The following is a 25,201-nucleotide window of genomic DNA, read 5'->3' on the forward strand; positions in this document are numbered from 1 at the left end:
CTTAGGGCACTTTCGATTGAATTACATTCTTTCAACCTTACAATCCTTATTAGATCCTCAGGCAAGTTATAGAGGAAAACATTTTTGGCAAGATTCTCATATATTGTTACTTTACTTTTTCTTAGTTGTTGGTCTTCCAAAAGGTTGACCTTGGCTATTAGGGCGCTTTTAACGTGTTGTATTCTACTATAAAAGCTAGAAAAGTCTTCTTGCGGGTTTATTTTTAACGTTTCCAATTCGATGGCTATACACTCTTCGGAGCGTTTATCACCGAAGCTTTGTGTCAAGATTTCTTTTAGTTGTTGCCATGACTCTATATCCTGTCTCTCGCTGATAAGAACAGCGGCTTTGTCAACTAGTTTGCTCGTAATTAGATGGTACAGGTAGAGCTCCTGTTCGGGGTTGTTATCTCCTTTATATGCATTGATAACATATTCGCATTTCGTGAGAAATGTCCTTAGTAACTTCCCGTCACCATTGAAGGTGGGTATTACTCCAGAAAATTCGCGGGGAATTAAAATTATTTTAGACATTACTGATGTTAAGCAAACGCTTCCAAAATAACTCAATAATTATGGGAATTTTCCTAGAATAATGATTACTTATCCTATATTTTACTTAACTAGGGGTTGCAGAATTTGATGCACTATTTTTAGCTTTACAATTAACTTTTTCTTACTTTTAATCAATTTCATACAATTTACTTAATATCTAGCGTTAAGAAGAGAGAATTTGATCCCTAAATAACATGTGAAAAATGGAGAGGACTGGATTTGGGAGGTGAGAAGTGTACTTACCAACGCATCGCTGCCTCAACACTCGAGCAAAAACACTAATGCACTTATGGATACCCGTTTCTCGACTTATTTGTTTGGTTCTTGGAATAGCCGTTTAATAGCGAATCGCGACGTAATTTCACCTTTTTAGGTAAGCAGAATTTGATGCTCGAACCGACAGATGCGAAACACGCGCTGCTAATATTTAGCGACTATCCTACCGGCTGCGCCAGTCAAATTGCGGGTCCGCGCTATTAGGTTTTTAAAAACTAAAATTAAAGGCGAGCATAACCGTTCCGATTTGAGGTCCGTTTAATACTGACTCATACAATGACATAGTCTTAACACTAAGAGTGGCCTACGTGACCAATCTGCTGATACATCACTCTACACTCCATACAGTTGATGCTTTACAAAGTTGGAGATTCGTGGAATGATCCATCAGCATCCTGGCTGATGCAATAACAATATAATATGTTGCAATGCTTACAGTATCTCTGTTTATGTTTATATTTAAAGTTCCAGAAAGTTCTAAGGGTGAGATACTTGGGGGTACATAACTAGGTACTTCAGCTGTCAAACAATTTGTTTGTTTACATTTTTCAAGAAAAAAGCCGCCATTTTAATTGAAACCAAAGTTTAGGTAGGCGCATTTTTTTCGTGGATATGCCATGTCCTCTCTTTATTCCTTTGTCAATGGGTACCTCGCATCGGCCCCTGCCCCCCAGAGATACTCATATTAAGCCATAGAGTAACACGGACTCAGGTGTACTCTACCGTAGTCTATAATATGTATATGCCTCTACTGAATGTATTAAGCCTAAGTACAATGTTTTTTTACGTTATCATTAATGTTATCACCAAACAGAGTTTTTAAAGTTATATAAAGTTCTATTATTACATTAATTACACATTTAAAAAGCTCATGATATTTTGACGTAGTTTCCACCGCAAAACTTATGGCGATGGAAAATAAGGTCTACCTCTAACTATAATAAATCTAAACGTGATATTTTAACGGATAAAGACTAAATAAAAGATTTATCGCAAAATAATGACCACGCCATGCTGCTAGCCGAGACGACGGGTAAAACTATTAAATTTACAGCAGAAAATGACGAAACCCATATTTATTTAGGTCAATAACATAATAGGAACTTTATTTTGGCATGTATTTAAACAAAATTAACTGTGATTAACGATTCATTAAGCAAAACGAAACACAAAAGAGTTGATCGTGTTTAATCGTTAATCCAGTTTAAAGTGAAATGGTGCGATGGGCCGTTAGGGTATAGGTTTTAATTAAAAACGCAGTCCTTTAAGCAACTTTTAATCAGAGAAATCTAGTTCCATCTGCAGAAGTCCTCTTGATCCCGAGGGACTTTCCAGAAGTGGATTGTGGACTAATGTCTTGCGAAAACATTTTATTTTATACTAGCTGTTCCCGCGAGCTTCGCTTCGCCTTAAAAAGTTTTCCCGTGGGAATTCCGGGATAAAAAGTAGCCTATGTTCTTTCCCAGGGTCTATACCATATGTATACCAAATTTCATTCAAATCCGTTCAGTAGTTTTGGCGTGAAAGAGTAACAGACAGACAGACAGACAGACAGACAGACACAGTTACTTTCGCATTTATAATATTATAGTTAGGATCCGGACAATTGGAATTGTGGGAGGCACTATAGACCGTACATTTATTTAGACAATCATACTTGCAACATTACATTATCAAATACAATTAAGTATTTAAACTCTAATTTAAGAGTGATATAAGTACTAATTAAGTGTAAAAATTATAATTGAGTACTTAAAGTCTTATTTTAGGAACAAAAATGCATTACCTACTTCTATTTATTGGTATACGTACGCATCGTAGTACGGATTCGCGACATAAATGCCTTGTGTCTTGTCACATCCTGACCCACCATTCCCAGCTAAAACCAAACGGTAATAATATCAGCACTCCTAAGGGTCAATTCAGACGTACCACAACCACACCACAGCCACAACCACACCACAACCACGCCGTGTGGTGGGGCGTATATTTTGTATTGAAAATGAATAATCCAATTCACACGTGCCACATTTTGCCGTTGTCATCGACCACCTATACGACCACATCGCAACCACATCGCGTCGGCAACGCCGCCACGCGGCGGCGGCACCGCGGCCACCTCCTCTCCCTATTAAATGCATACGACCACGTGGTTACCACATCGCAACGACAGCGACAACACAACCACATTGACATTTTGTCGCTGCCACAACGCAACTGCAAAAAGCCGATGTCACACTATTCACACGTAACCACAGCTTGACCACATTATGTCGCTGCGACGTGGTGTGGTTGTGGTACGTGTGAATTGACGCTATAACTGACGTTGCATAGAACCACAATCTCGTCCTTCAACCCTGACCTCACGACAACCAGGCATATACACCAGCAGAGACCCACTATCTCCACCTAAACCTACCCCGATCTCACTACCATAAAGTCAGTAAACTCTTAAGTATATATTGTTTATTCTTGATACACTTAACCCTTTGCATCGAAATATCCTTCCACCCAAAAGTTGTGTAGAAGAAATCGCTTTAAGCTATAAGAACGCCATTTGTACATAGATGTTAGATTTTGTTTTTTTCTATTTTTTTCCATATTTTTTTATCTTACATAATCCTGCAGAGACCCACTATCACCACCTGAAACCACCCCTTGCCTCACGACAACCAGGTCCATAACCCCTTCTCTCTCCAGCAGGATGATGCTGCTGAGCGCCTGTCTCCTCCTGGCAGCCACGGTGGCGGCTCAACACCGGATCCCGCAGGACTCGGTGCTGTCCCCGCGGCCGGCTCGCGTGCGCGACCGCGAGATCAGCAAGCCTGACGAGCCGACCTGCGACCAGCTGAAGGCTATGTGGAGGTGAGTCGGTTCTGTAGCTTGTGACACGTGACTTTGGGAGTCTGAAACTGATGATCCACATTTTTTTTTGGCGTAACGTTCACTGCACGATGAATTTTGTTGTTGAACCATAACATTTTCGACTATGCTGGAAAATCTAGAGATATACCTAGATTTTTTAAAAATGATTTTTCCACATGGGTCGAAAATTGTGGCGTTGTTGCCTTATGTGGCTCAGCGAAATTTTGTTACAGGATGCTCCTCGTAAATAAGTTGCACTTTATAATACGTTACGAGGGAGCTCCTACCGTATACCCCAGTATAGACGTAAAGCTGCAGGCTGAATGTACTAGACAGCAAGCAAGCGCATCAGTACTAGAGATAGAGACTACACTTATACCTAGTTATATAGGTCAATTGTGCTGTACAATAAACTGCCGGTAGAGCTAAAGTTAATAGATAACAAAACTAATTTTAAAAACAAACTTAAGTCATTTTTGTTGAAGAAATGTTACTATTCCATTGATGAATACTTATCTAGATCTTAAGTTACAAATTACAAATTAATCTTATTGTATCTAAAGGACATAATTTAATTGATTTTATTGTATTTGACTAATTTTATTGTAATACATTTATTATTGTTAATTAATTATTTCGAAATGTGTTTATGCCTGTTAATTATTTCTCAATGTGTTTATGCCTGTGTATTATTTTTCAATGTGTTTATGCCTGTTAATGATTTTAGCTATAAGAATTTTTCTACACAATGTATATTGTTTTGAAATGAATAAATATGAAGAATATGAATAAATATATTATAGTCCTGAAGACTAAGCAGCAGCTATTCAAAAGCCCCAATTTCTTATCCTCATCGGACTTTAACCGTCACTTAACTTATATTCCAACTTAAATAATCGTATAACCCACTCAACCCAGCACCAAGTGCTAAACCTTCCGAGTGGGCCCCCAATGACCGCATCAGCTGGTGTCGAGACTAATCCTCGGTAATCGTGGACACAATACGGGGGATTATGTGACACGTCCCTGACGCTGGTAATGGGCCTTAGATCGAGCAACAGGTTTACAGAACATCGGTTTTCGTCTATGTCTTTGTAAAATCTAAGGAGTGAGCGCGTCACAAAAGGTATTGAAATATCTAATATATATATATCGAATTAAATAATAAATATATTTGGACGACCGAATGGCGTAGTGGTTAGTGACCCTGACTACTGAGCCGATGGTCCCGGGTTCGATTCCCGGCTGGGGCAGATATTTGTTTAAACACAGATATTTGTTCTCGGGTCTTGGATGTGCCCGTAAAAATGGCAATAGGCCCGCCCCCTATTACATTGGGACTAACATAACACTCTGGCGAAAAGTGGGTGCAGCAATGCACCTCTGCCTACCCCGCAAGGGAGTACATTAGTAAAAGGCGTGAGTGCGCCTTTTTTTTATATTATATTCTATTCAAACATTAAAACAGAAATCTCAAATCACTGATTTTAACTGGTTTTGGCTTCAAATAAAGATTTATAAATGAAAACCTTGCAACTTTGGAAACGGAGTTCTGTATTTCCTAATAATGTAAACGTAGCATTCTACATGCGTGAGACGGAACGCACCACCTCCTCCTGCCCTCTGATGACGTCACGAAGCCTATATAAGCGGGCCCCGCGATGCCCCGCTTCTTTTTCACTTACGCTAATCATACTTATATCGATCATTGTAAATATTGTTTAAAAATACAATTATAAAATATTTTCGAGGTTTTAATTAAAATTCAAAATATGGAATAGTTAGTTAGGACCTCCATATGTCCCGATCAATAGCGTGGAAACTACTGGAAACCTACCATATTTAATTTATTATATCGCCTTCTCACATTCTATTATATGACAAGGCAGCAGCAGCTTACCCACATAATTTAATGGAGCCGGGATAAGCCGTATGGCTGAACTCAAACTGACATTTTAAAATAACTCCCGAGGGAACTTGAAATGAAAGCTCGCCCAAGTTTCAGCTTTCAGAGTGAGCTTCTCAAAAGTTGTAGAAGGATTAGTTTCTGTCTGTTTTACGTTGCAATTTTGGGAGTGAATGAGTGCTTGCTTTATTAAGGAAATCATTTGCGCTTTAGCTTTTATGAGGAAGACTTTGAATATATAAATACACATACTTTTACATCAACTTTAAAAAAAATATTTTGTTGGAGTATTTCTTATCAACATATATTATAAATACATATTTTAAGCTTTAAGCTAAAATGAAAGAAAATTAGCATATAACTGAAATTGATTTGAGTACTTTACTTAATAAGTTTAGTGAAAATATTTTATAGTGACGATAAGTATTGCCTAGGGTTGGTTGATAGAATATAGTCCACCAGATAACATGATGTGAACAACTTTTGTAAATTTTGCCATAAAACTATAAATATATACCTAACTAAAAACGGACAGTGAACTAAAAATCTTCCAAGATTGAAAAATATAAGTACTTAAAAGCTATTACAAGAATCCCACGCATGTAGGTACTTGTTACGAGTTGTCTACGTCTGATACCAAGCTATAAATACAAATTTATCAATGAATATGTTTTATCAAAGGAATTCTATTACAAAAACCTATTTCTGTGGTTCAATACATATAAAAGCAGAAGTTTAAGTACGATAACCTTAATTTGTGACATTAACAAGTGCCAACACCAAATAAGGCAACAATTATTCTTTAGTAATTTAATTTTAGATAGAGAAAAAAGATCTGTTATCTTGTGCCGGTTGTGCTAGCAAGTAAGCGTTGCCAGAGTGTATGTTAGCGTCTGTGGCATGCCAATACGAGTATATTTTAATCTTGCATGCCAAAAATTCCGAAAATAACAAGGAAATGTCACACTGTTTGAGCCCGCTTTTATTGAATATTATTTGATTTTCTAAGAATCAATCATTTCCGGAAATACCTACAGAGATAATTTCAAAAATTGAGGTATGTCTCCATTTGAAATCTATCTATGCTAAAATGTTTTATCATTGCCAGACAAGCGTTTTATCGGTAAATATACGAGATTATCTCCACATTAGTTCTAAAGTCTGTTTTTTTATCTCAGATACTAAATTGACATATTCTGAACAGTTCATCAACAGTCAATTATCCCGCGATTAAGAGACGTATCGTTTAATATATTATTATTATTAAAAACAGACTTTAGTCCTTGGATAAATTCCACAAATTCCTATACACCGGTAGCACAGATGCGGCGTCACCACAATTCCTGACGACCCGCAGGCGATGTCGCTCCACCACGCTCGGTGCTAGGATAAGAGCTATGCTTGGTATTTACCTCGTACATACATCCTATCAGAAACGATAATACAATGCAATACACTTTTGAACAACAATAACAAAAAATATATTAAACAAAAACTTCAAACAATAAAACAGCAAAAAGAGGAGGCCTTATTGCTTATTTAATAGCAATCTCTACCATACAAACTTTGGACAGAAGAGAGTGAAGTGTGAGTTTAAAAGTAAATGATTGTGGGGTAGGAAGTTGTGGTGAGATAGTCTGTTTGCGAGCCCAATGTCGATTTTCTTTCCAGGGAAACGGCTGGACAAGTTAAATTATAAAATTAGCCACGTAATAATCTGACACCCTGGACACACATAGCATATTATACCTAAGCTCCAATTTCACCGTAGGGATTGGTTCATCAATTATACGTTATCTCCATACGATTTGTTGATAGACGAGTCAAAAGTCAACCAATAATCCCTGGTTATGCTCTAACCATGGAAGTAATAAGTACTTACGTAAGTAACCACTCTAACCCACTATGGCGAAATTGGCACTAAGTGTTACCCCGGAATTTCTATGTCAAAACTTTTAAGGTGAAGCAGAGCTCACAGGAAAAGCTAGTACCTAAATAAGGTGAATGCTTCACGAAGCACGATTGAAGTGCGAGTGGGAGGGCGTCCCACCTGACTCTCAACGATAACGATTTCGGGAAATATGGAAAATGATGAAGCAGGTACAAAGTAGGATTTCCCTCACATTTATTTAATTCGAGGATCTTGTGAAAATATATTCTGGGCCTTTGCGAAGTTTAGTAGGTTAATGAGATTATGGGAGCGGTCTAAAAATACATTTTAAATTAAAACGTGCTTCAGTGAAAAGATGTTAGGTTTAAGATCTGATAAAAAATCGGCAATATATCTAGATAATATCTAAAATAGATAAATATTGCTTTCCGTACAATCTATGAACGTAATACTTAGATGGTTTATTTTTAGTGATAATTCATGTACCTAGAACTAGTGTAGGACTACTAGGAACCACGGGATTTAAATGGATGTTTAGCTGCAAATATAGAGTTTATATTATTATAAAGTATTGAGAAAACTAAACCTTTCTAGTCCTCTCTCTCTTTCTAATCTCTAGCGGAATGAGTCATAAATTTATTTATTTATAGGATAACTACCTACTGTACCTAATTTAATTTTTACCATACGAATTTTGAAATAATGATAGTTAGTAAGTTTCCAGTCATATTTTTGAGACACCAGTAAAAAGTTATGTGATACAGTTATAAATACAGTGGCCACAAGTATAGTACCATAAAATATTAACTATTTTGTAAACCAGAAGACCTTCATAATAATGAATACCATTTGAAATAATAATATCCACCCAAGTATATTCAAATATATCGATCTCCACTTTGCCAAGTAAGACCCAAGCGACAGTAACCACAATTTAATAAGTTCAGGAGTGTATAAATAGAGTTTTAGGAGCTTTGACTTTCAGTACCCATAAACTTTAATTTAGATGTGAATCTGTGAATGATGTTTTGTAAGATGAAGCCTCACCTAATGAAATGAAAAGCTTTACTACTTACCACTCATATCAAGGGATTGTGATTTGGGTACCTATTCTACTTAAATATCAAAGTTTTTGGTCCATTCAACAAAAGCTAGGGATTTGTAAGCCATGTGAAACCTTAATTTATTTATAAATTAAGCATTAATGTTCGTGGAAACGTTATGATTTAAATATATTATTATTGTGAAATTAATTTGGTATTGCCATGCTCTCAATAAGCAAAATGCTTTTAAAATTACCTTGATGACCTTATCAATGAAACAATTTATATTTGAATGGAATTGTAATAAATTAATAAATACCTTATTTCACGCAATTTTCACAAAAGCAAGCACCCAGTTATTATTTTATCAACATTATTTCCTAACTTAGGTTTCAAAATGTCACCTTTTGGTCTTTATGTTTTGCGTCCCTAATTTATGACAAGGGTTATAATATTGTTAGTGAATTTCTTATCGAAATAGATAGGTACCTACCTACCCATTATTAGTTTAACTATAGTTAGCCTGCCTTTACAGAGAGGCAAAATTTTTATATGTATAAGCTAAAATTAAACTTAGGTTATTTTGTTTGAATTTTTTACTTATTGTAAGGCCATTACAATAACACACTGCCCCATTCGTGTGTACTCACATATTTTAGTATCTAATCTGTCATATTTCATGAAAATTGGTAGTAGAGAGGGACTACTATATAATATTATATTTTTTTAAAATTATTTATTACAACAAATTGTTGTAAAGCGTTAATATGTAGTTAGTCTACGGAGCATTTACTCTCCCCTGTACCCTTTCTTCTGCACTCGGGAAGACTTACTCCAGGGCACTCCAGGCCAACCAGAATGCTATCAAAGTTGCTTCTTTTTGGTCTGGACAAATTTAATTCGCATGTTGACTGACACGAAAGAAGAAGAATATGTAGGTAGTTACGATTATGTTCGTTCAGCTTACATGAACTTGAAGAGCTATAGTCAGAATCATAATCGGATTTCCGCAACAGTTCTATTCGAGCAGATAATACGCTCGAGAACTCTACAATAAGTTCAAGTCGTACTTACTTACTCAAGTAGTTATACTCGAAGGTTACTCTAGCATTAGAGAAACCGACGAGAGATGTCATGCTACATACACGTTGCATCGAGATTAGGGTTTCTGATTTCTCGACCTGTTTTCGTTCTCGAGCTTCGAGATTTCACGAGTCCAAATTCTCGAGTCTTCTCGAGTCCCAAGCCTTTCTAAGAAGACCTTCAGAAAATAGCCTTTAAATTTTAATAAAAACAAAAAGAATCACAAAATCGACGTATTTTTACTTCGTCAACTTAATCACCAACAAAATAGTCTAATACTTATAATTAGCTGTCTATCATCACGACCTCTCGAAGGCTCGAGAAATTCTCGAGTCTTAATTTTTTTTCTCATCTCAAACCAAGCCGAATTCCTCGAGTCTTCTCGAGCAGAAACCCTAATCGAGACAGAGCCGTTGAAGGAGTTTTAGGAAACTTCGGTTTTCATAAGTTAAAGTAACCCCCCTATAGTCGTCAGCCCACGCGGACTTAGGAAGTCTAGTCCTGAATGCTTTGTTTCAGAGAGAAATGCACATTACACGTTACTCCCACTCGGCCACTTTGTAACTGCTTTGTGATTCTGTGAGGAATTCATCGACGAGTTCGCCAAAGGAAATAGTTTGCTGACCCGAGATGCAGCCCTAGTCCAGATCTAGATACCTATTATTGTTATAAATTCTTTATTGCACATAAAAACATTGTACAAAGGCGAACTTGATGCTAGTAGCATTCTCTACCAGTTAACCTTTGGTGATGTCGAGAAAGTAGTTGGTAGTGCGTTAGGCTGAGAGGAGAGAAGTTTATCTACTTAAAGCGAAACACAGAGATATACATAATAACTATACAAATTATATACCTACATACATATATAAATATATTCCTACCTACATGTATAAATAGATACCTACTGTGCAACAACAAAAAACTTTAAACACTGTTTAACAAGTGTTTAAAACGAAATTTGACAGATTTTGTAGGCGTTTGACAACGGTATAAACACCTGTTAAATACTGTCTAAGTTTTTGTGGTAAGGCCTCTAGTGTTTTTACCGACACACTAAGAACTGAACTAAAGCCACCGACATTAGCTCACCGAGTTAGTAAGCTCAAGTGTATACTAGTGGGCCGGTCACATCTGTCGAAGAACCGATTACAGATGGGATAAACGTGTTCTGGACTGGAGACCACAATTAGGCTAACTTAGTGTAGGACGCCCTCCGGCTAGATAGGGATGTACACTTGCGAAAGTTGACAGTGATGATGGGATGCGATAGCTATAGATCGCATTCAGTGGCGTGTTTTACGAGAGGCCTACGTCCAGCAGTGGACTGCTATAATAATATAATAATATAATATGTGGGGACATCTCACACACGGCCATCCGACCCCAAGCTAGGTAGAACCTGTGTTATGGGTGTCGGACAGCTGATATATCTACACAAATACATAGATAGATAGATACTAAATATAAATATCAACACCCAAGACCCGAGAACAAATATCTGTGTTTAAACAAATATCTGCCCCAGCCGGGAATCGAACCCGGGACCTTCGGCTCAGTAGTCAGGGTCACTAACCACTACGCCATTCGGTCGGCTATACCTAATACTGATGATGATGATGATGTTTAAGATACGTTTCCTCGTCTTTTACGTTAGTATGAGGATGAGTGATGAATGACTCAAAAATAAAGCTATTCGTAGATTCAGAAGAACAGAACTTCTAGAATAATACATGTGAATTTAAATCATAAAATCATATTATGTTCTTGACATGCTAATTAAGTATTATATTTCAATGTATTATTCCCATAATGCACTGTATCTCTCGTATGAACCGCCCACATAGTCTGGCTGTAAAACTTTATATCTACAACTCATGGAAATCTGTTTATAGAAATAATAACATAGTAGACCACACGTTTTATTTAAATGTAAATGCAATTTCGTGTTTAATTTTTAAACGTAGGCGTAAGCATTTATTTTAAATGTATTATTATTATAGCATAAATACACTATCAATACGGATGTATTGCAATACCGAAGCTAAAACATAAGAATTTCACAAAACCTATCTTCTACAAAGTTTTAGTATTCCAAAATATGGACGAATTCCACATTCTGAAATACCAAAAGCTCTTTCGGTCAAGTATTTGAATTCCTGAAAGTTCGGTGGCTCGGTGACTGTCGAACATTCGAACTAGAGGTAGCTGGATGACATCGGCATTGCTGAGGTAACATATACAGGCTGGAATTTTTTAGTTTACTTCCCTTCGACTTCAATTTCGACATGCAGCATAAATAAGAGATGGATAATAGTTTAAGCGTCAATTCACACGTACCACAACCACACCACGTCGCAGCGACATAATGTGGTCAAGCTGTGGTTACGTGTGAATAGTGTGACAGCGGCTTTTTGCAGTTGCGTTGTGACAGCGACAAAATGTCGATGTGGTTGTGTTATCGCTGTCGTTGCGATGTGGTAACCACGTGGTCGTATCCTGTTAATAGGGAGAGGAGGTGGCCGCGTTGTCGACGCGATGTGGTTGCGATGTAGTTACGATGTGGTTGCGATGTGGTCGTATTACACAGGTGGTCGATAACAACGGCAAAATGTGGCACGTGTGAATTGAAATATTCATTTTCAATTCAAAATATACGCCCGACTACACGTCGTGGTTGTGGTGTGGTTGTGGTACGTCTGAAAGTCTGAATTGACCCTAATAGAAGGCGATTCTGAAGGCACCAAATAAGATTTCCAAAGCCATATTGCCAAAAAATATGCGTTTTAACTGAGCAAAATCTAAAATACCTATGTGCTTTTTTAATACTTTCACAGTAACATTTTTCATTTAATTTTGTAAACATGTGTCGGTATGTAGATCTTTATTGAATAAGTCCCTAACTTTATAGAAATAGTATTTCAATATTCATGAGTATAAACCCAAAATATGTATAATATTAAGTCACTATTAAATTATGGTTATTATGTACCTAGAGGCAGATTCTAAGAATTTCACGCTATTAATTATTCATGAAAATTCCTATAAAGTCAAAATTATAATTTAACATTTCATATTCACACGACATAGCAAAATACATACCTACTACCTACTTACCTATAGCAATTTACGCATTCAAGCCGTAAAAATTAAGCAAAAAAACAGTATTGTTTTGAGTGAAAGAATGTTCAACAGACAACGAGTAAAAATTTAATGTGAGCCGCCATCTTTTATTTAGGATGCTGCAAACACGTTGCAAATGGTGTAAGCCGAAAGGTGACTCAGGAGGTACAGTTCTCCCATATTAATAATGCGCATGCAAATCTTCGCAAACTGTCGTATTCCCGGAAACACCCGAATCATTGAATCGTAAGAGCCTTAAACAATGCACTTGGATTTTGCACCTTGTTTGAAATGAATAGGAGTCAATATCATGTGTACATAATCGGTGGCTGTCACCGATCAGTCAAAGGTCCTTCAGTTCACTTGTCAGTCAGTTCTGTGAAATTATATGTATAGAGCTGTTATTACACATCGTTCTTGGTTTTGTTTTCAAATGTAAATATAATTTCGACTTTAATAAAATTATTGTTGATGACGCCTTATTATGAAACAAATTAAAGAATAAAATATTATGTCACATTGATATAGGTACTTCACTTTGTAAATAAAGCCACACCCAAAAGACCAAGTTTGTAATTGTAATATTAATGTGAAATGATCAGTGCTGTAAATACTTTTGAACTGAGATTTTAAAATTTTAATGTAAACCTGTGTTTGAAATCCATTTTTATTATAATATAAACCTTGTGTTATTCAACTTTTTTGCATCCATTTTTCATCAGCTTCAGTAAGACACTTGAAAAGTACTGTAACATTTTCGAAGTAGAAATTTTAATAATTGAATATTATGTAAATTTTAATATTATGACAATAATATTATGAATTATCGAATCAAATTTCGTTACTGATAAATCAATATCTCTTTTAGCACCAAATACATAATTCTACTAAAATTGCACGAAGAAAATGCACTTAACCACTCTAAATACATATAGTTTTCTAACGCTCGGGAATACGACCGTTGCCGAACAATGACGAAGATTTCTATGCGCATTATCAATTTTGGGGAACTGTATATAATCTGATCTTTAGACTTTTGGAAATTCGACAATCAAAGTTTCTATGAAAAGCAGAATATTTCTATGCGATCTTTCAAAAGTCATAAAACAAAAGTTGTTCAGAATGATACACCCTCTTTTTTCCTTACGATACCCAGCAGCCCAGCAGCCACATTACCTTTTTTAAATTGACATATTACCTCTAAGTAATATACCTTAGTCATTATTTTTAGTACAATATAGCGATTTTTGTACCCGATAACATACAGGATGTTTTGTTCCAGGTTCTCGAAGCGGCAAGCGCGCGCGCCGGAGATCATGAACGAAGTGAGCTCGTACCGCGACCCGCTCATGTACAACGAGTGGCCCGTGTACACCGCCCTGCCCCGCGCCGCCCCCAGGTATGAACCCCGCCTTGCCCCATATTGCCCAAGGATTGTACCCCGCCCTGCCCCGCGCCGCCCCCAGGTATGTACCCCATCATGCCCCATTCTGCCCCTAGGTATGTACCCCATCATGCCCTATTCTGCCCCAACGTTTGTACCCCATCATGCCCCATTCTGTCCAAGGTTTGGGCCTCATCATGCCCCATTCTGCTCCAAGGTTTGTACCCACCCTGCCTCATGCTGCTCCTGGGTATGTACATCGTCTGCCCCGCGCCGCCCCGAGGTACGGTGGCCTGCGCCTAAAAGTATACAGGCGGAGTTTTTAAAATCGATCCCTGATGATGAAGGGACCAGCTTCATCTGTTATAAATCCAGGGACGTGTTGTGTGTGATGTGTGTAGCAGTGGTGTTTATGTGGATGTGCTTGAAAACCATGTGAGCTTAAGATCGTTATTTTAAAAACTCCGCCTGTATACTTTTAGGCGCAGGCCACCGTACGTACCCCTGTCTGCCCCAGGCAGACCCTAGGTATATACTTTTAAAGCCCCGGGCCGCCCCTAGTTATGTACCCTGCCCTGCCCTTGGCCGCTCCTAGGTATATACCCCGTTCTGCCCTGGGCCACCAGTAGGTTGGTTTACAGCTCTGCCCCATGGCCCCCTTACTTAGTTCACGGCCATGCCCAGGGCGCCCTTAGGTATGTACACCGGTTTAACAATTGTACTCCAGTCTGCCACCTGGGTCGCCATGTTTATAAAACAGAATTTACACAAAAAGAGGCCATAAACAAATCTTTTACAAAGCATTGTTGTCGCCATTATTAATGGGTATTGTCGATAACAAATCTCCGCGTTTATTAGTTCCAAAAATTTAGCTATTCACAAGAGGAAAACTTAATGGAATAATTAATTATCATAAGTAGAGACTTTAATTTCCAATTCCGTTAAAATGTAAATTTTGCGCGGAATAGATAAAATGATAAAATTTTACATTTCAATTTTACAAACGAATTTAAGTAATATTAATAATTTTGGCTTCATTTCGACAGTCGGTTTTGCGGCTGCCATTAGCCAGTGACGCCATGTTGCCACTGGGGTGCTTCATCATCATATTTTGTAAATAAGTGAATTAATTTTCATTTATTTGTGACATTGGTTACAGTTTTGCTATTGAAATCAAATTTAATTCTGCTATAAATGATGATTGTGAAGCGTGGCATGTTAGAATCATAGAATATTCATAATTTGCATTAAAATGTCGATGATTAATGTGGCAGTACCTGTATTTGTGATTTGGAAGGGAGAAACGTTAAAAAAGTACTGTTAGGTACCTTTATGTGATTTCATTTAGTTTTTTTTTTATGTAAATACAAAATTTCTATAGGTACCTGGGACCCATTCAAACTAGCTTAAGAAAAACTTACTTAACCCTAAAAACCCATTACATTCTAAAAATAACAACACACATGACCGACTCACATTATCATCTCGTATGCACTACACAAAGACTTCACTTAGTCACGGGAGTACAATAAGACGGCCTCACTATACGTGTGACTGCATTGTGTCCCGGGAACAAAGAGTATCTTCCGGGGCAGGCATGTGTTTAAACCCCTTTCACGGATGCATTTTCATTTTTACATTGCTTACAGTCGTGTACATGTATGGTTAGGTTACAGATACAGTGTAAAATGTAAGAACATCGTTGTAAGTTAGGTACAGTAGGGGTCTTTCACGTATTTTATGTCTTTCACGATATGTTTTAGTTACACCTAGGGCTATTTTTGCTTTTTTTGGTTATGAAATATCTATCATGCAAAGTACGCACATTAACTGCTGTAGCTGCACAAAATATTTCATTATATTCTTAACTTACTTATGATTATTAGTCATTCAGAGAAGCAGCTTTTTAATTATAATATTTTGAATGCAATCTTACCCAGAGACAGAGCTATTAGCTACGAACTGTCCAGAAGTGAATTTTTAATGATTCATTAGCATTTCTTACCAGTTGAGTTAATTAAATTATATTGGTACCCCTTGAGTTACGTACTTAATTAATTTTATTTAGCAGTTATGGCCAAAAAAAAATAACAATACTGTTATGAAGTAAATAAGCTTCTAGTCAGAGGTCTTCGGGCGAGCTTGAAAACGGGCAGTGAGGTTGCCCACTTACCCGACAACCCTCTTTGCACAAGCTTGCTTGTGTTGGGGTCCAACCTTTCTTTATTGGAGACCCGTGCCCCAGCAGTGATGGGTCGTGATGATGTGATATCTAGTACAATAGACGTCTGTGGGTTCTGCCTAGCTTTGGGGTCGGATGGCCATCTGTCCCCACATATTCTAATTATTACATGTACCCGGCAGGTTCCGCTACCCGTACCCGAGCGTGGCTCGCGAGGCGTACGGCAGGGTGGTCACCAAGGCGCCGCCCAACGTCGTGCGCACACCGGACTACGACGAGGTAAGGACGATGGGCCTTGCACGGGGCGCAAGACACGCACGTCATGAGGTGATAAAAGTTTACCGTCGCCCGCTCATGAAGCCGCGCGATGTGAGGCCCGGGTCTCCTATTTACTCCGTAGGTCGCGTCAAGTGTCACCGCCGTAGGCCGCGTCACGATACTCACTACGTCTACGCGCCAACGTCGGCGTGTGAGGGAGACCGCATCAGTACATTTCTATAGTGAGCATCGTGACGCGGCCTACGGCGTGACGCTGGACGCGACCTACGGCGTAAATAGGAGACCCGGGCCTGAGTGAGTGCCACGGAAAAAATTGTCACGTCTTGGCATCTTGGGCCCCGTGCTAGGCCTGGCTAGCTGGCTGCTAGGCTAGCCTCCTGAGGCGCAGTAGATGGCAGAAATTTGTTGCAAGACAAATATTTTGCCAATTTATCTGTCTTGGATGTTCAATGTGTTTGTTTCTTGTGACAATGAATATGTAGGTATGTTTTTTGAGTCGGTACATTCATAAAAACATTTATACCTAATAGTATTTTTGTCTCAGGTGCGAACTTTTGATATTATTATAATACTTGTCTAAGATTATAATACATGTTGTTGCAAAAGTGGTCTATTAAGTAAGCCTACTGTATTGTGATGTGCCAGGTATATCTACCGAATTGAATGTACCTAACTATAGGTAAACTATCCATGATAAGTAATTAAGATAATGACCACACTTCTCATCATCTATAGTTAGGCAATTTACGGAAGGGTATAGACCGGGGTTGGCTAATTGCCAATAGCTACTGCAAATCACTGAAATCACGATACACAGCTGTTGCCTATTGAGGCCTATTCAATACAATAAGTAGGTAACTATCATCTACTGTAATAGTCACAAATACTGGGATGGTTATTTTCCGTCTATGATAGTTTTACCTAAGTTTGTCTAGAATTGAAATTTAAGTAACTACCTACTTGTATAAAACCTTAATCATTATAGTACAATTACGTAAGTATCGGACAAATAAACAGAGCTTTTCAAAAGACGTGAAGGTTTTCAAAGTCGTAAATGAAAAATTGCCAGCTTTTGGCTTTAGTTAAGTAGGTATCTGCATTAGTGTTGCCACGAATAGTGATTTGGCCGAATACCGAATACCGAATATTCGGCCGGCGCTATCAGCCGAATACCGAATATTCGGCCACCGAATATTCGGCAGGTGATCCAGTATAATTCAATAAGTTGAAGTTTTATTTAACGAGTGATCTTCTTAATCTTACGGCAGATCCGTACAACTGGTGGTCAACCAACTCGAATCAGTAGCCAAACCTTATATATTTTGTTAAAAAATACCTGTGCCTCAGTAGTAGGTACCTATGGTATATTTTATGAAAAAAAGCGCAATTGTCTCTTACGAACAAATGCCGCAAAACTTGTCTATATTCATCACAATTTGCCTTTAATACATTTTAAATATTAAAAATACTGATTTTGTATTCAGGTTTTCGCAATTAATGATTGTTTGATAGTTAAATGTTCCGATTAAATAGTTTTTAATTCCCTTTTGTGAGATATTTGCTACTTTCTTAAGTATTCGGTATTCGGCCGAATACTACTTACTATTCGGCCGAATACCGAATACTGAAAAAACTGGCCGAATAGGCCGAATACCGAATAGTTGCCGAATATTCGTGGCATCTCTAATCTGCATACAACTCTGGATACAAATAGGTACTTACAAGAAAAAATAATCCAAAATTTTATACGAATTCATAATTAGATTTTAGTTATTACTTAACTTTCTAAATTAAGAAATTAAAACCCAGATGCCGGGTGTGGCTGGGAATACCGTGGACTGCCATCTGCCAATGCCATCGACGAATAATGTTCGTTTACTTAAAGGCTAAATAGGGGAAACTAGCGTCACAGATTGAAAAATAACTGAAAAAAATACCTAGTCGTTTAGAGAGCCGTGAAAACAATAGGTTTTATTGCATCATAAAAATCTGGATTTAGGTAATTCTTACGTTAACATAGAAGGCAGATTTTTTCATGGCCTCAAGAGACCAAAGACTTGATTTATTATAGGTATTATTATTACCTTTATGTTGCTGGCCAGTGTCACTCATATAGTCACACATATACGGTCTTATTCATAAAAAGTTACGGGAGACCTATAGGCCTGCTATAAGCAAATGTCAAAAAAACTTTATTCATAAACGATCAATAGCGCTAAAGAACTCTCCAACTGATTCGTAAAACCTTGATATGCTAAAGTTGGCTGGACCCTACTATACACCTTCCGTAAGCCTCCGATTGTACAAAAACATGGCGGCCGGTCAACAGCTGTTCTGCTTTATTGACGATTTGACATTTGTTGTGAGTTAATATTTGCTGAAAATAAGTTGCCATGGTAACGTAAAAATTTAATTATTTTTTTTGTGGGTTTTGGCTTGGCCAACTGCGCCTTTAAGCCAACGTAAACTTTTTTAAGTGCCGCGCCGTGGCTAACATAGATAATAGAGATTGATAAATGAATGAAAGTTTTCGCTATTTTTGTTTATGGTTTCGTCGGACCGGCAACTTAATAGGGTAAATGTCAAAATGTTTGGTCTGTGAAATCTATTAGCATCACTATAGTTACTGAAGGTTTACGGAACTATTATATTATGAATAGAGATTTTTACGAAACCTCAAATAGGCTTAATGTGTTCCGTAACTATTGAGCTCAGTAAACCTACTTTAAGGTTTTTTTATGAATAAGAACGATAGACTCCAGTGTAAGTAAAATAAAGAAATAAATATGTCAAATACAATGATTTCATATAGGTAGGTACATATATAATATGTCAATGATCAATAGATTTGTATAATTTCTTAAACATTTTCATCGAACTACTTACCTACTTACAACCTTAGACGTACGTATGTATATTCATTGTCTATGCCAATGGCTCGAGAATATTCGAAGCTGACCCGGCTATCAGAAACAGGGCATTACGGTCAGTCGCCCGGATAATCCGGATCTACCCGGTTATGACCGCCAATACGAGACGACCGGAATTTAAATCTCGAACAAGAATATGCTGGTTCTGATTTTTTCTTTTCAGCAAGGAGTTTTTTTAGGGGTCGTTTTTTTACTCGTAGTTAAATCAGAAGGGTTAGCACGGGGCGCATTTAAGACGTGTTAAGGCAAAAGATTTGCATCGCGCTCGCTCACATCGCGCAGCCTCAAGAGCGAGCGCGACGGAGAACTTTTGTCACGTCTTAATAGCGATTAGCGCCCCGTGCTACAGGGCCAGACCTACAAAGGGCTACAAGCGTCATGTTTGATTAGCTACTGCGATCGTTAACAAACAGAAATCATCATCAATATTCACTTAAAGGTTGAAAAAAAAATCGTTATATTATGTGTTCTTTCGAAACACACAGCGTTGAGTGAAGAAGCAATTATTTGATTTCTTAGTATAAATAGGAAAAAATGGGTTTTTACATACCAATCTGCTGTATTTTCCTCTCTTTCACTTTAGCCAGTGGACAGTGCAGTCTAGAATCTGGATTCTACTCTGTGACGCGCTGTCAAATTTCTGACATATTTCTGTGCTTTATAAAGTTCAATTTTACTTCAACTAAAAAGGAATACTACCTAATAATATGTATGACTACCTAATAGGTACAAATTACCTATGGTTATGTATTACCTAGAGGGCCTATGTAATACAAATTGATAGGTACTTATATAAAGACAATGATGTAAAATTTTATATTTTCTATTGTCTGTTTCTATGCTATTAGGTATTCCTCACACCTGGATTGGTCCTTTACTAGTTCTAACTTTAATTTGATAAGAAATTGGCTTATTTATGTTATACTTACTTACTTAAATTAATAATGGTATGATTTATGATCCCATTAGCAACATACTTACAGATCATAAGTGTAGGTAAGTATGTGACATGTTGTGTATCACACTAGGTATGTAGTGGATACACACCTATTGATCATTAACTAGAGTACCTATGTACTTATAAATTTTGTTTTTAATTAATTTTCTTTCTTTTAGGTGCAAGTACCTTTATGATGAAGGTGCATTTTAAGTATGTTTCCTTTACAACTATGATGTTGTCTAACAGGAATCTTTATTATATTTTAGGTATATTTTACCTAAAAAGGAGATCACATAGCGTTTAGATTTTCTAATCTCTTTCACCAGCAGATAACAAACAAGTCTTCACTCAACGCTGTGTGTTTCGAAAGAACACATAATAGACCTGTTTTGCATTACAACAAAACAGATATTATGTGTATGAAGAAACACACAGCGTTGCAGCAACGGCTTGCAGGTGAGTTTTGAAGACTACTATGTCAGAAATTTGACAGCGCGTCACAGAGTAGAATCCAGATTCTAGACTGCACTGTCCACTGGCTAAAGTGAAAGAGAGGAAAATACAGCAGCTTGGTATGTAAAAACCCATTTTTTCCTATTTATACTAAGAAATCAAATAATTGCTTCTTCACTCAACGCTGTGTGTTTCTTCATACACATAATATCTGTTTTGTTGTAATGCAAAACAGGTCTAGTATATCCATAAGTACATTGTTATAGTTATGTATAATGTAGGTAGGTTAGCCAAAAAAGGATGACTAGCGGAGTCATTCTGAAAAAAAAATTCGCGTTTAAAAAAAACAAACAAAAGTCGATCAGCATGATAAGCTGTCAGAATCACTCCTATCATTATGTTACCAATTTTGCAACACCCTGTAGGTAAGTATATCAACACTTCCACACAAAGGCTTTCCTTCTATATTCGAAGTCCTTAGTCGATAAGAAAGCCACTAAGGTCGCTTTTCCATTGAAAGTATCGTTAATACGAATTAGCCACATTGTATTAGCAAATAAATGAGTTATTTCATCCCATTGTGTTGGTATATGTATGTGTAGTTAGGGTACTTATGTAGGTACCTATTTAGGGATTGGAATTGTATAGATCTAGGTAGGTATATTGTATAAATTGAATAGGCGACCTAACATGCTTAGCAACTAGGTAATGTCCTAATCAATACAATAGCTTCTGTAACACAATGTTAGTACGCCTACCTAAGAACCGGAGCCCTTTTACCTTTTCCGACCCTTTTCTTTCAATAAATTCTCGATCACATGAAAGGCATACACTATCAATAGCTACTTGAGTGACTTACCTAGATACATTGTTACTTATTACGAACATATTACATCATTATCCGTTTATCAGATAGACTGTAGGTATAAAAAAAAACAAAATTACTGTTATTTTTATTCATTGTTTCCAAGATAGCTTTTTTCCCATCCCAGTGCCGCGCGCTCGCACGACTAAATTCTATTGATCGCTTATTTCGCTTGAGTCTCTCATGGCCCTGTGGCGCAATGGATAACGCGTCTGACTACGGATCAGAAGATTCCAGGTTCGAATCCTGGCAGGGTCGCGTATCTTTTTTTATTTTTTTACTCGTTTTATGTTATGTTTATCCTTTTCTTACTTTTTAAACAATGGTTGCGCGGATAAAACGAAACGTCTAACCCTTTTCAAGAGATGGTTCCGCTTTGCTTAGCATGAAATAACCGGCAAATAAAACCCATCCTACGCTTCCGGACTAAAGAAATATGTTTTCTTTTTTATGATTTGTATTTGCGTTCTGTCATGAATAAAATGCTCGGTTACGCAGACAGAAAATATCTACTTACTTAAAAAAATATTTACACGTGCGTATAACTTTTTTATGACGAATTACCTAAATGCTAATCAATAATAAGAGCATTCATTCAGCATCATTAGGTACCTTTGGTTCTTGTGGGTCATGATAAAATTCTAACAAGTAGTTAGGTAAGTGTGTGAGGAGATTATTTTCGTGCAAATTTTTTTTTTCACTGTAAATGCATGGACCCCGTGACTGTTTGGATACCCAAGTAGACAATTAATACCTATTTAAAAAAACAACTACATATTATGAGATTAAAATACTAAAAAAAAACAATTATTTTAAGGCAATAGATATAAGTAGATAAGTACCTACCCTACTTATCTTTCTTACTGAGCCTCTAGTACGGGTTTTGCAATTTACGAAAACGAAAAAGTCAAAAGTCTCCTCATAGTTTCCGCTAGAGGCGCCACTTTCTATGCGGGAAAACGGAACCTTTTATACTTTTCCCCAAACTAGCAAACTTGTACCTAGCCGTACTGCTTAGCTTGACGTTGTCAGCTGTCAAACTGACAGTTCTCATTGCTCATTCCCTCTCATTCCAGATGTTCGGCATGCTGAACGTGCCGCAGACGTCGGGCAAGATCCTGCGCTACCCGGGCCCCTCGCGCATGCGCGGACACGCCTTCATGGTGCCGCCGCAGCAGGGCAGGTCAGACACTACACTTGTCATCACCACACTGGTCTATCATAAGAACTCCCACACATAACAGCGAGTAGAGCTAAGCTAGTCGCGCCGCACGAGTGGAGCTAGTGCGGCGCGACTACCGCTAGATGGCGACACTCTCCTACGCGGTAAAAAAAAACTCACCTCTACTCGAACTGCGTAAAAAATCACACTTTAAAACAGTCGCAAATTTTTAAGATGCACACACACACAGCCATTTGGGCCTGACGCTTTGTAACAAATTATTGAAATAATGTGAGGCCGGTAGGTCCGTAAAGAGCTTAGCTAGGGTGTGAAATCGTCGTTGACACTCCGGACAACCACATTTTGTGTTGTTGTATTGTATTTTTTTCTAAGTATATTTGTTTGTGCGTCAAATAAACATTTTTCATCCTTTATCTCAATTTTCCCTTGCCAAACGTCGACAACACTTCCCTCCCCCCAATAGCACCTCACTCACGGCTGCCAACCCCCTCCCCCCAACACCGTCGTACTCACGCCTCCCGCCCTCCCGTCCCCAGGTTCGAGACCCTGAAGAAGCTGGTCCGCCAGGAGCACCTGCGCGAGCTGCAGCGCCAGTACGAGACCGAGCAGAAGCAGGAGCTGAAGGAGCTGGCTAGAGGGTCGGTATCCACGGTCTAAGGATCTAATCTTAACACGCCAGAAGGTCTAGCACAGGGCGCATTTAAGACGTGACAGAAGTTTTGCATTGCGCTCACTCACATCGCGCAGCATCAAGAGCGAGCGCGTAGGAGAACTTTTGTCACGTCTCAATTGCGCCCTGTGCTAGCCTTCATGCCGTAAACAGACGCTCGAAGTACCGTGGCTGATTAGTTTATAGGGGAATAAAGGTCCAAAGCGTCTACCTTTCCGCATAGTACGCAACGGACGCATGCAGTATTGTTTGTATAGAAATTTACACAATTTCATCGGTATTGCAGCTGACCCCGTTAATCCATACATTTATGAAAATACGTTTAGTTCGATACGTACGATACGGTGGATGCTTCAATTTCGGCATAGTGTATCACATTTATCACACCAATCATCACGACTATTAATTCAAAGGATGTTGTAAAAGTGGTATAGTAAGCCGAAAGAGGGTAACTCTAGAATGATCTCCTGAATAACCCCTGTTCGCTTACAACTTGGCGAGACTTTATTCTCAATTGAATAATCAGTAGTTGGAACGAACATTTATAGAAATAGCCTATAGATAGGTATACCTATAAATAGGGTTAGTTTGCCTTTCTCGAAGTGAAATTAAGCGAAGTTAGGGTCTAAGGGTTAAACCGTCGGGTCCCAGTGGGTCTAGGTGCCTTTGAAACATCTTCAAAGGGTAAATACATAACTAGTTCGGTCTTACGGGTTGCGTTTTGGGTAACCTACAATATATAGGTACATATGTACCTATTGGGTTGGGTCGAACGTGCGTGTTTTGTTAAGTAGCTGGGGGTTAATCTGTATTACGAAAAGCTAAGTTTCAGAGCGCTGCACTCTCGTTCGTTCGTTTTTAGTCAGTATAGAGTAACCCTCTATTTTGCAGTGCGTGCACTGATCAGCTGTTAATGAAATTAAGTAGTGAATCTTAGGCCTAATTTCACACCATTCGGTTATGTTAAAAATACCTCGGTTTGGTTACATGTTGGACCGTTAAGGTTAGTGAGTGTCCCACCATGCTAAATCACGGGGTTAACTCCCTTGATCGGGTGATAAACTTGATTGCTGCTGTGGGGTTCCGCTAAGACTTGGTTAAGACCGGTAACCAGGCAACGGGTTGTTTACTTGTCACTCATTCTGTCAAGATTCAAGATGGAAAAATGAACAGAGCATTTGATAAACAATATACGAACTAGATGTTGTGTGACATAAAAAATGAAGCGAAATACTGTCTGGGTTTTATATAATGTCAAACCGAGATAAAAGTTTAAATTTAATGTCCTAACCTAACTTGGAACCGCAATATAGAAACACAAATTGATGGCCCTACCTGGAAATCGAACCCGGGATCCCTGGGTGATGAAGATGAGCTTCTACCACTAGACCACAGAGGTAGATTCAAGAAGTTAAACCTAATGACTTAATGAGAACTATTGAATTAAGTGAAAAATCTTCTAACAAAATATTTAAAAATAAGACCTTACTTAAAAATTGATATGTTATTTCCCCAAGAAGTTTCTTTTGCACTGACACTCCATCTTGTTCGTTGTATTGTTTTTCAAAGGGCATGGC

General features: G+C 37.9%; 1 protein-coding gene and 1 non-coding gene across 3 annotated transcripts in view; both read left to right on the top strand.

Moving 5' to 3' along the window:
- LOC105383550 overlaps nucleotides 1-25,201 on the top strand; it is a 73,514-nt gene that overhangs the window by 44,228 nt on the left and 4,085 nt on the right. Inside the window, exons 2-6 of one of the 2 annotated variants that reach the window (XM_038109925.2) lie at nucleotides 3,531-3,695; nucleotides 14,021-14,137; nucleotides 16,487-16,583; nucleotides 22,848-22,954; nucleotides 23,491-23,592. In XM_038109925.2, the coding sequence (XP_037965853.2) occupies nucleotides 3,535-3,695; nucleotides 14,021-14,137; nucleotides 16,487-16,583; nucleotides 22,848-22,954; nucleotides 23,491-23,592 (584 nt within the window). In that variant the 5' untranslated portion in view covers nucleotides 3,531-3,534. The remainder of the gene's footprint in view (nucleotides 1-3,530; nucleotides 3,696-14,020; nucleotides 14,138-16,486; nucleotides 16,584-22,847; nucleotides 22,955-23,490; nucleotides 23,593-25,201) is intronic. The other variant, XM_048630817.1, reaches the window with a different exon arrangement.
- On the top strand, nucleotides 21,957-22,029 carry Trnar-acg. The gene has a single exon. It is a non-coding gene; the product is annotated as a tRNA-Arg (tRNA).

This window comes from Plutella xylostella, chromosome 27, assembly GCF_932276165.1.
Source record: "Plutella xylostella chromosome 27, ilPluXylo3.1, whole genome shotgun sequence".
NCBI lineage: Eukaryota > Metazoa > Arthropoda > Insecta > Lepidoptera > Plutellidae > Plutella > Plutella xylostella.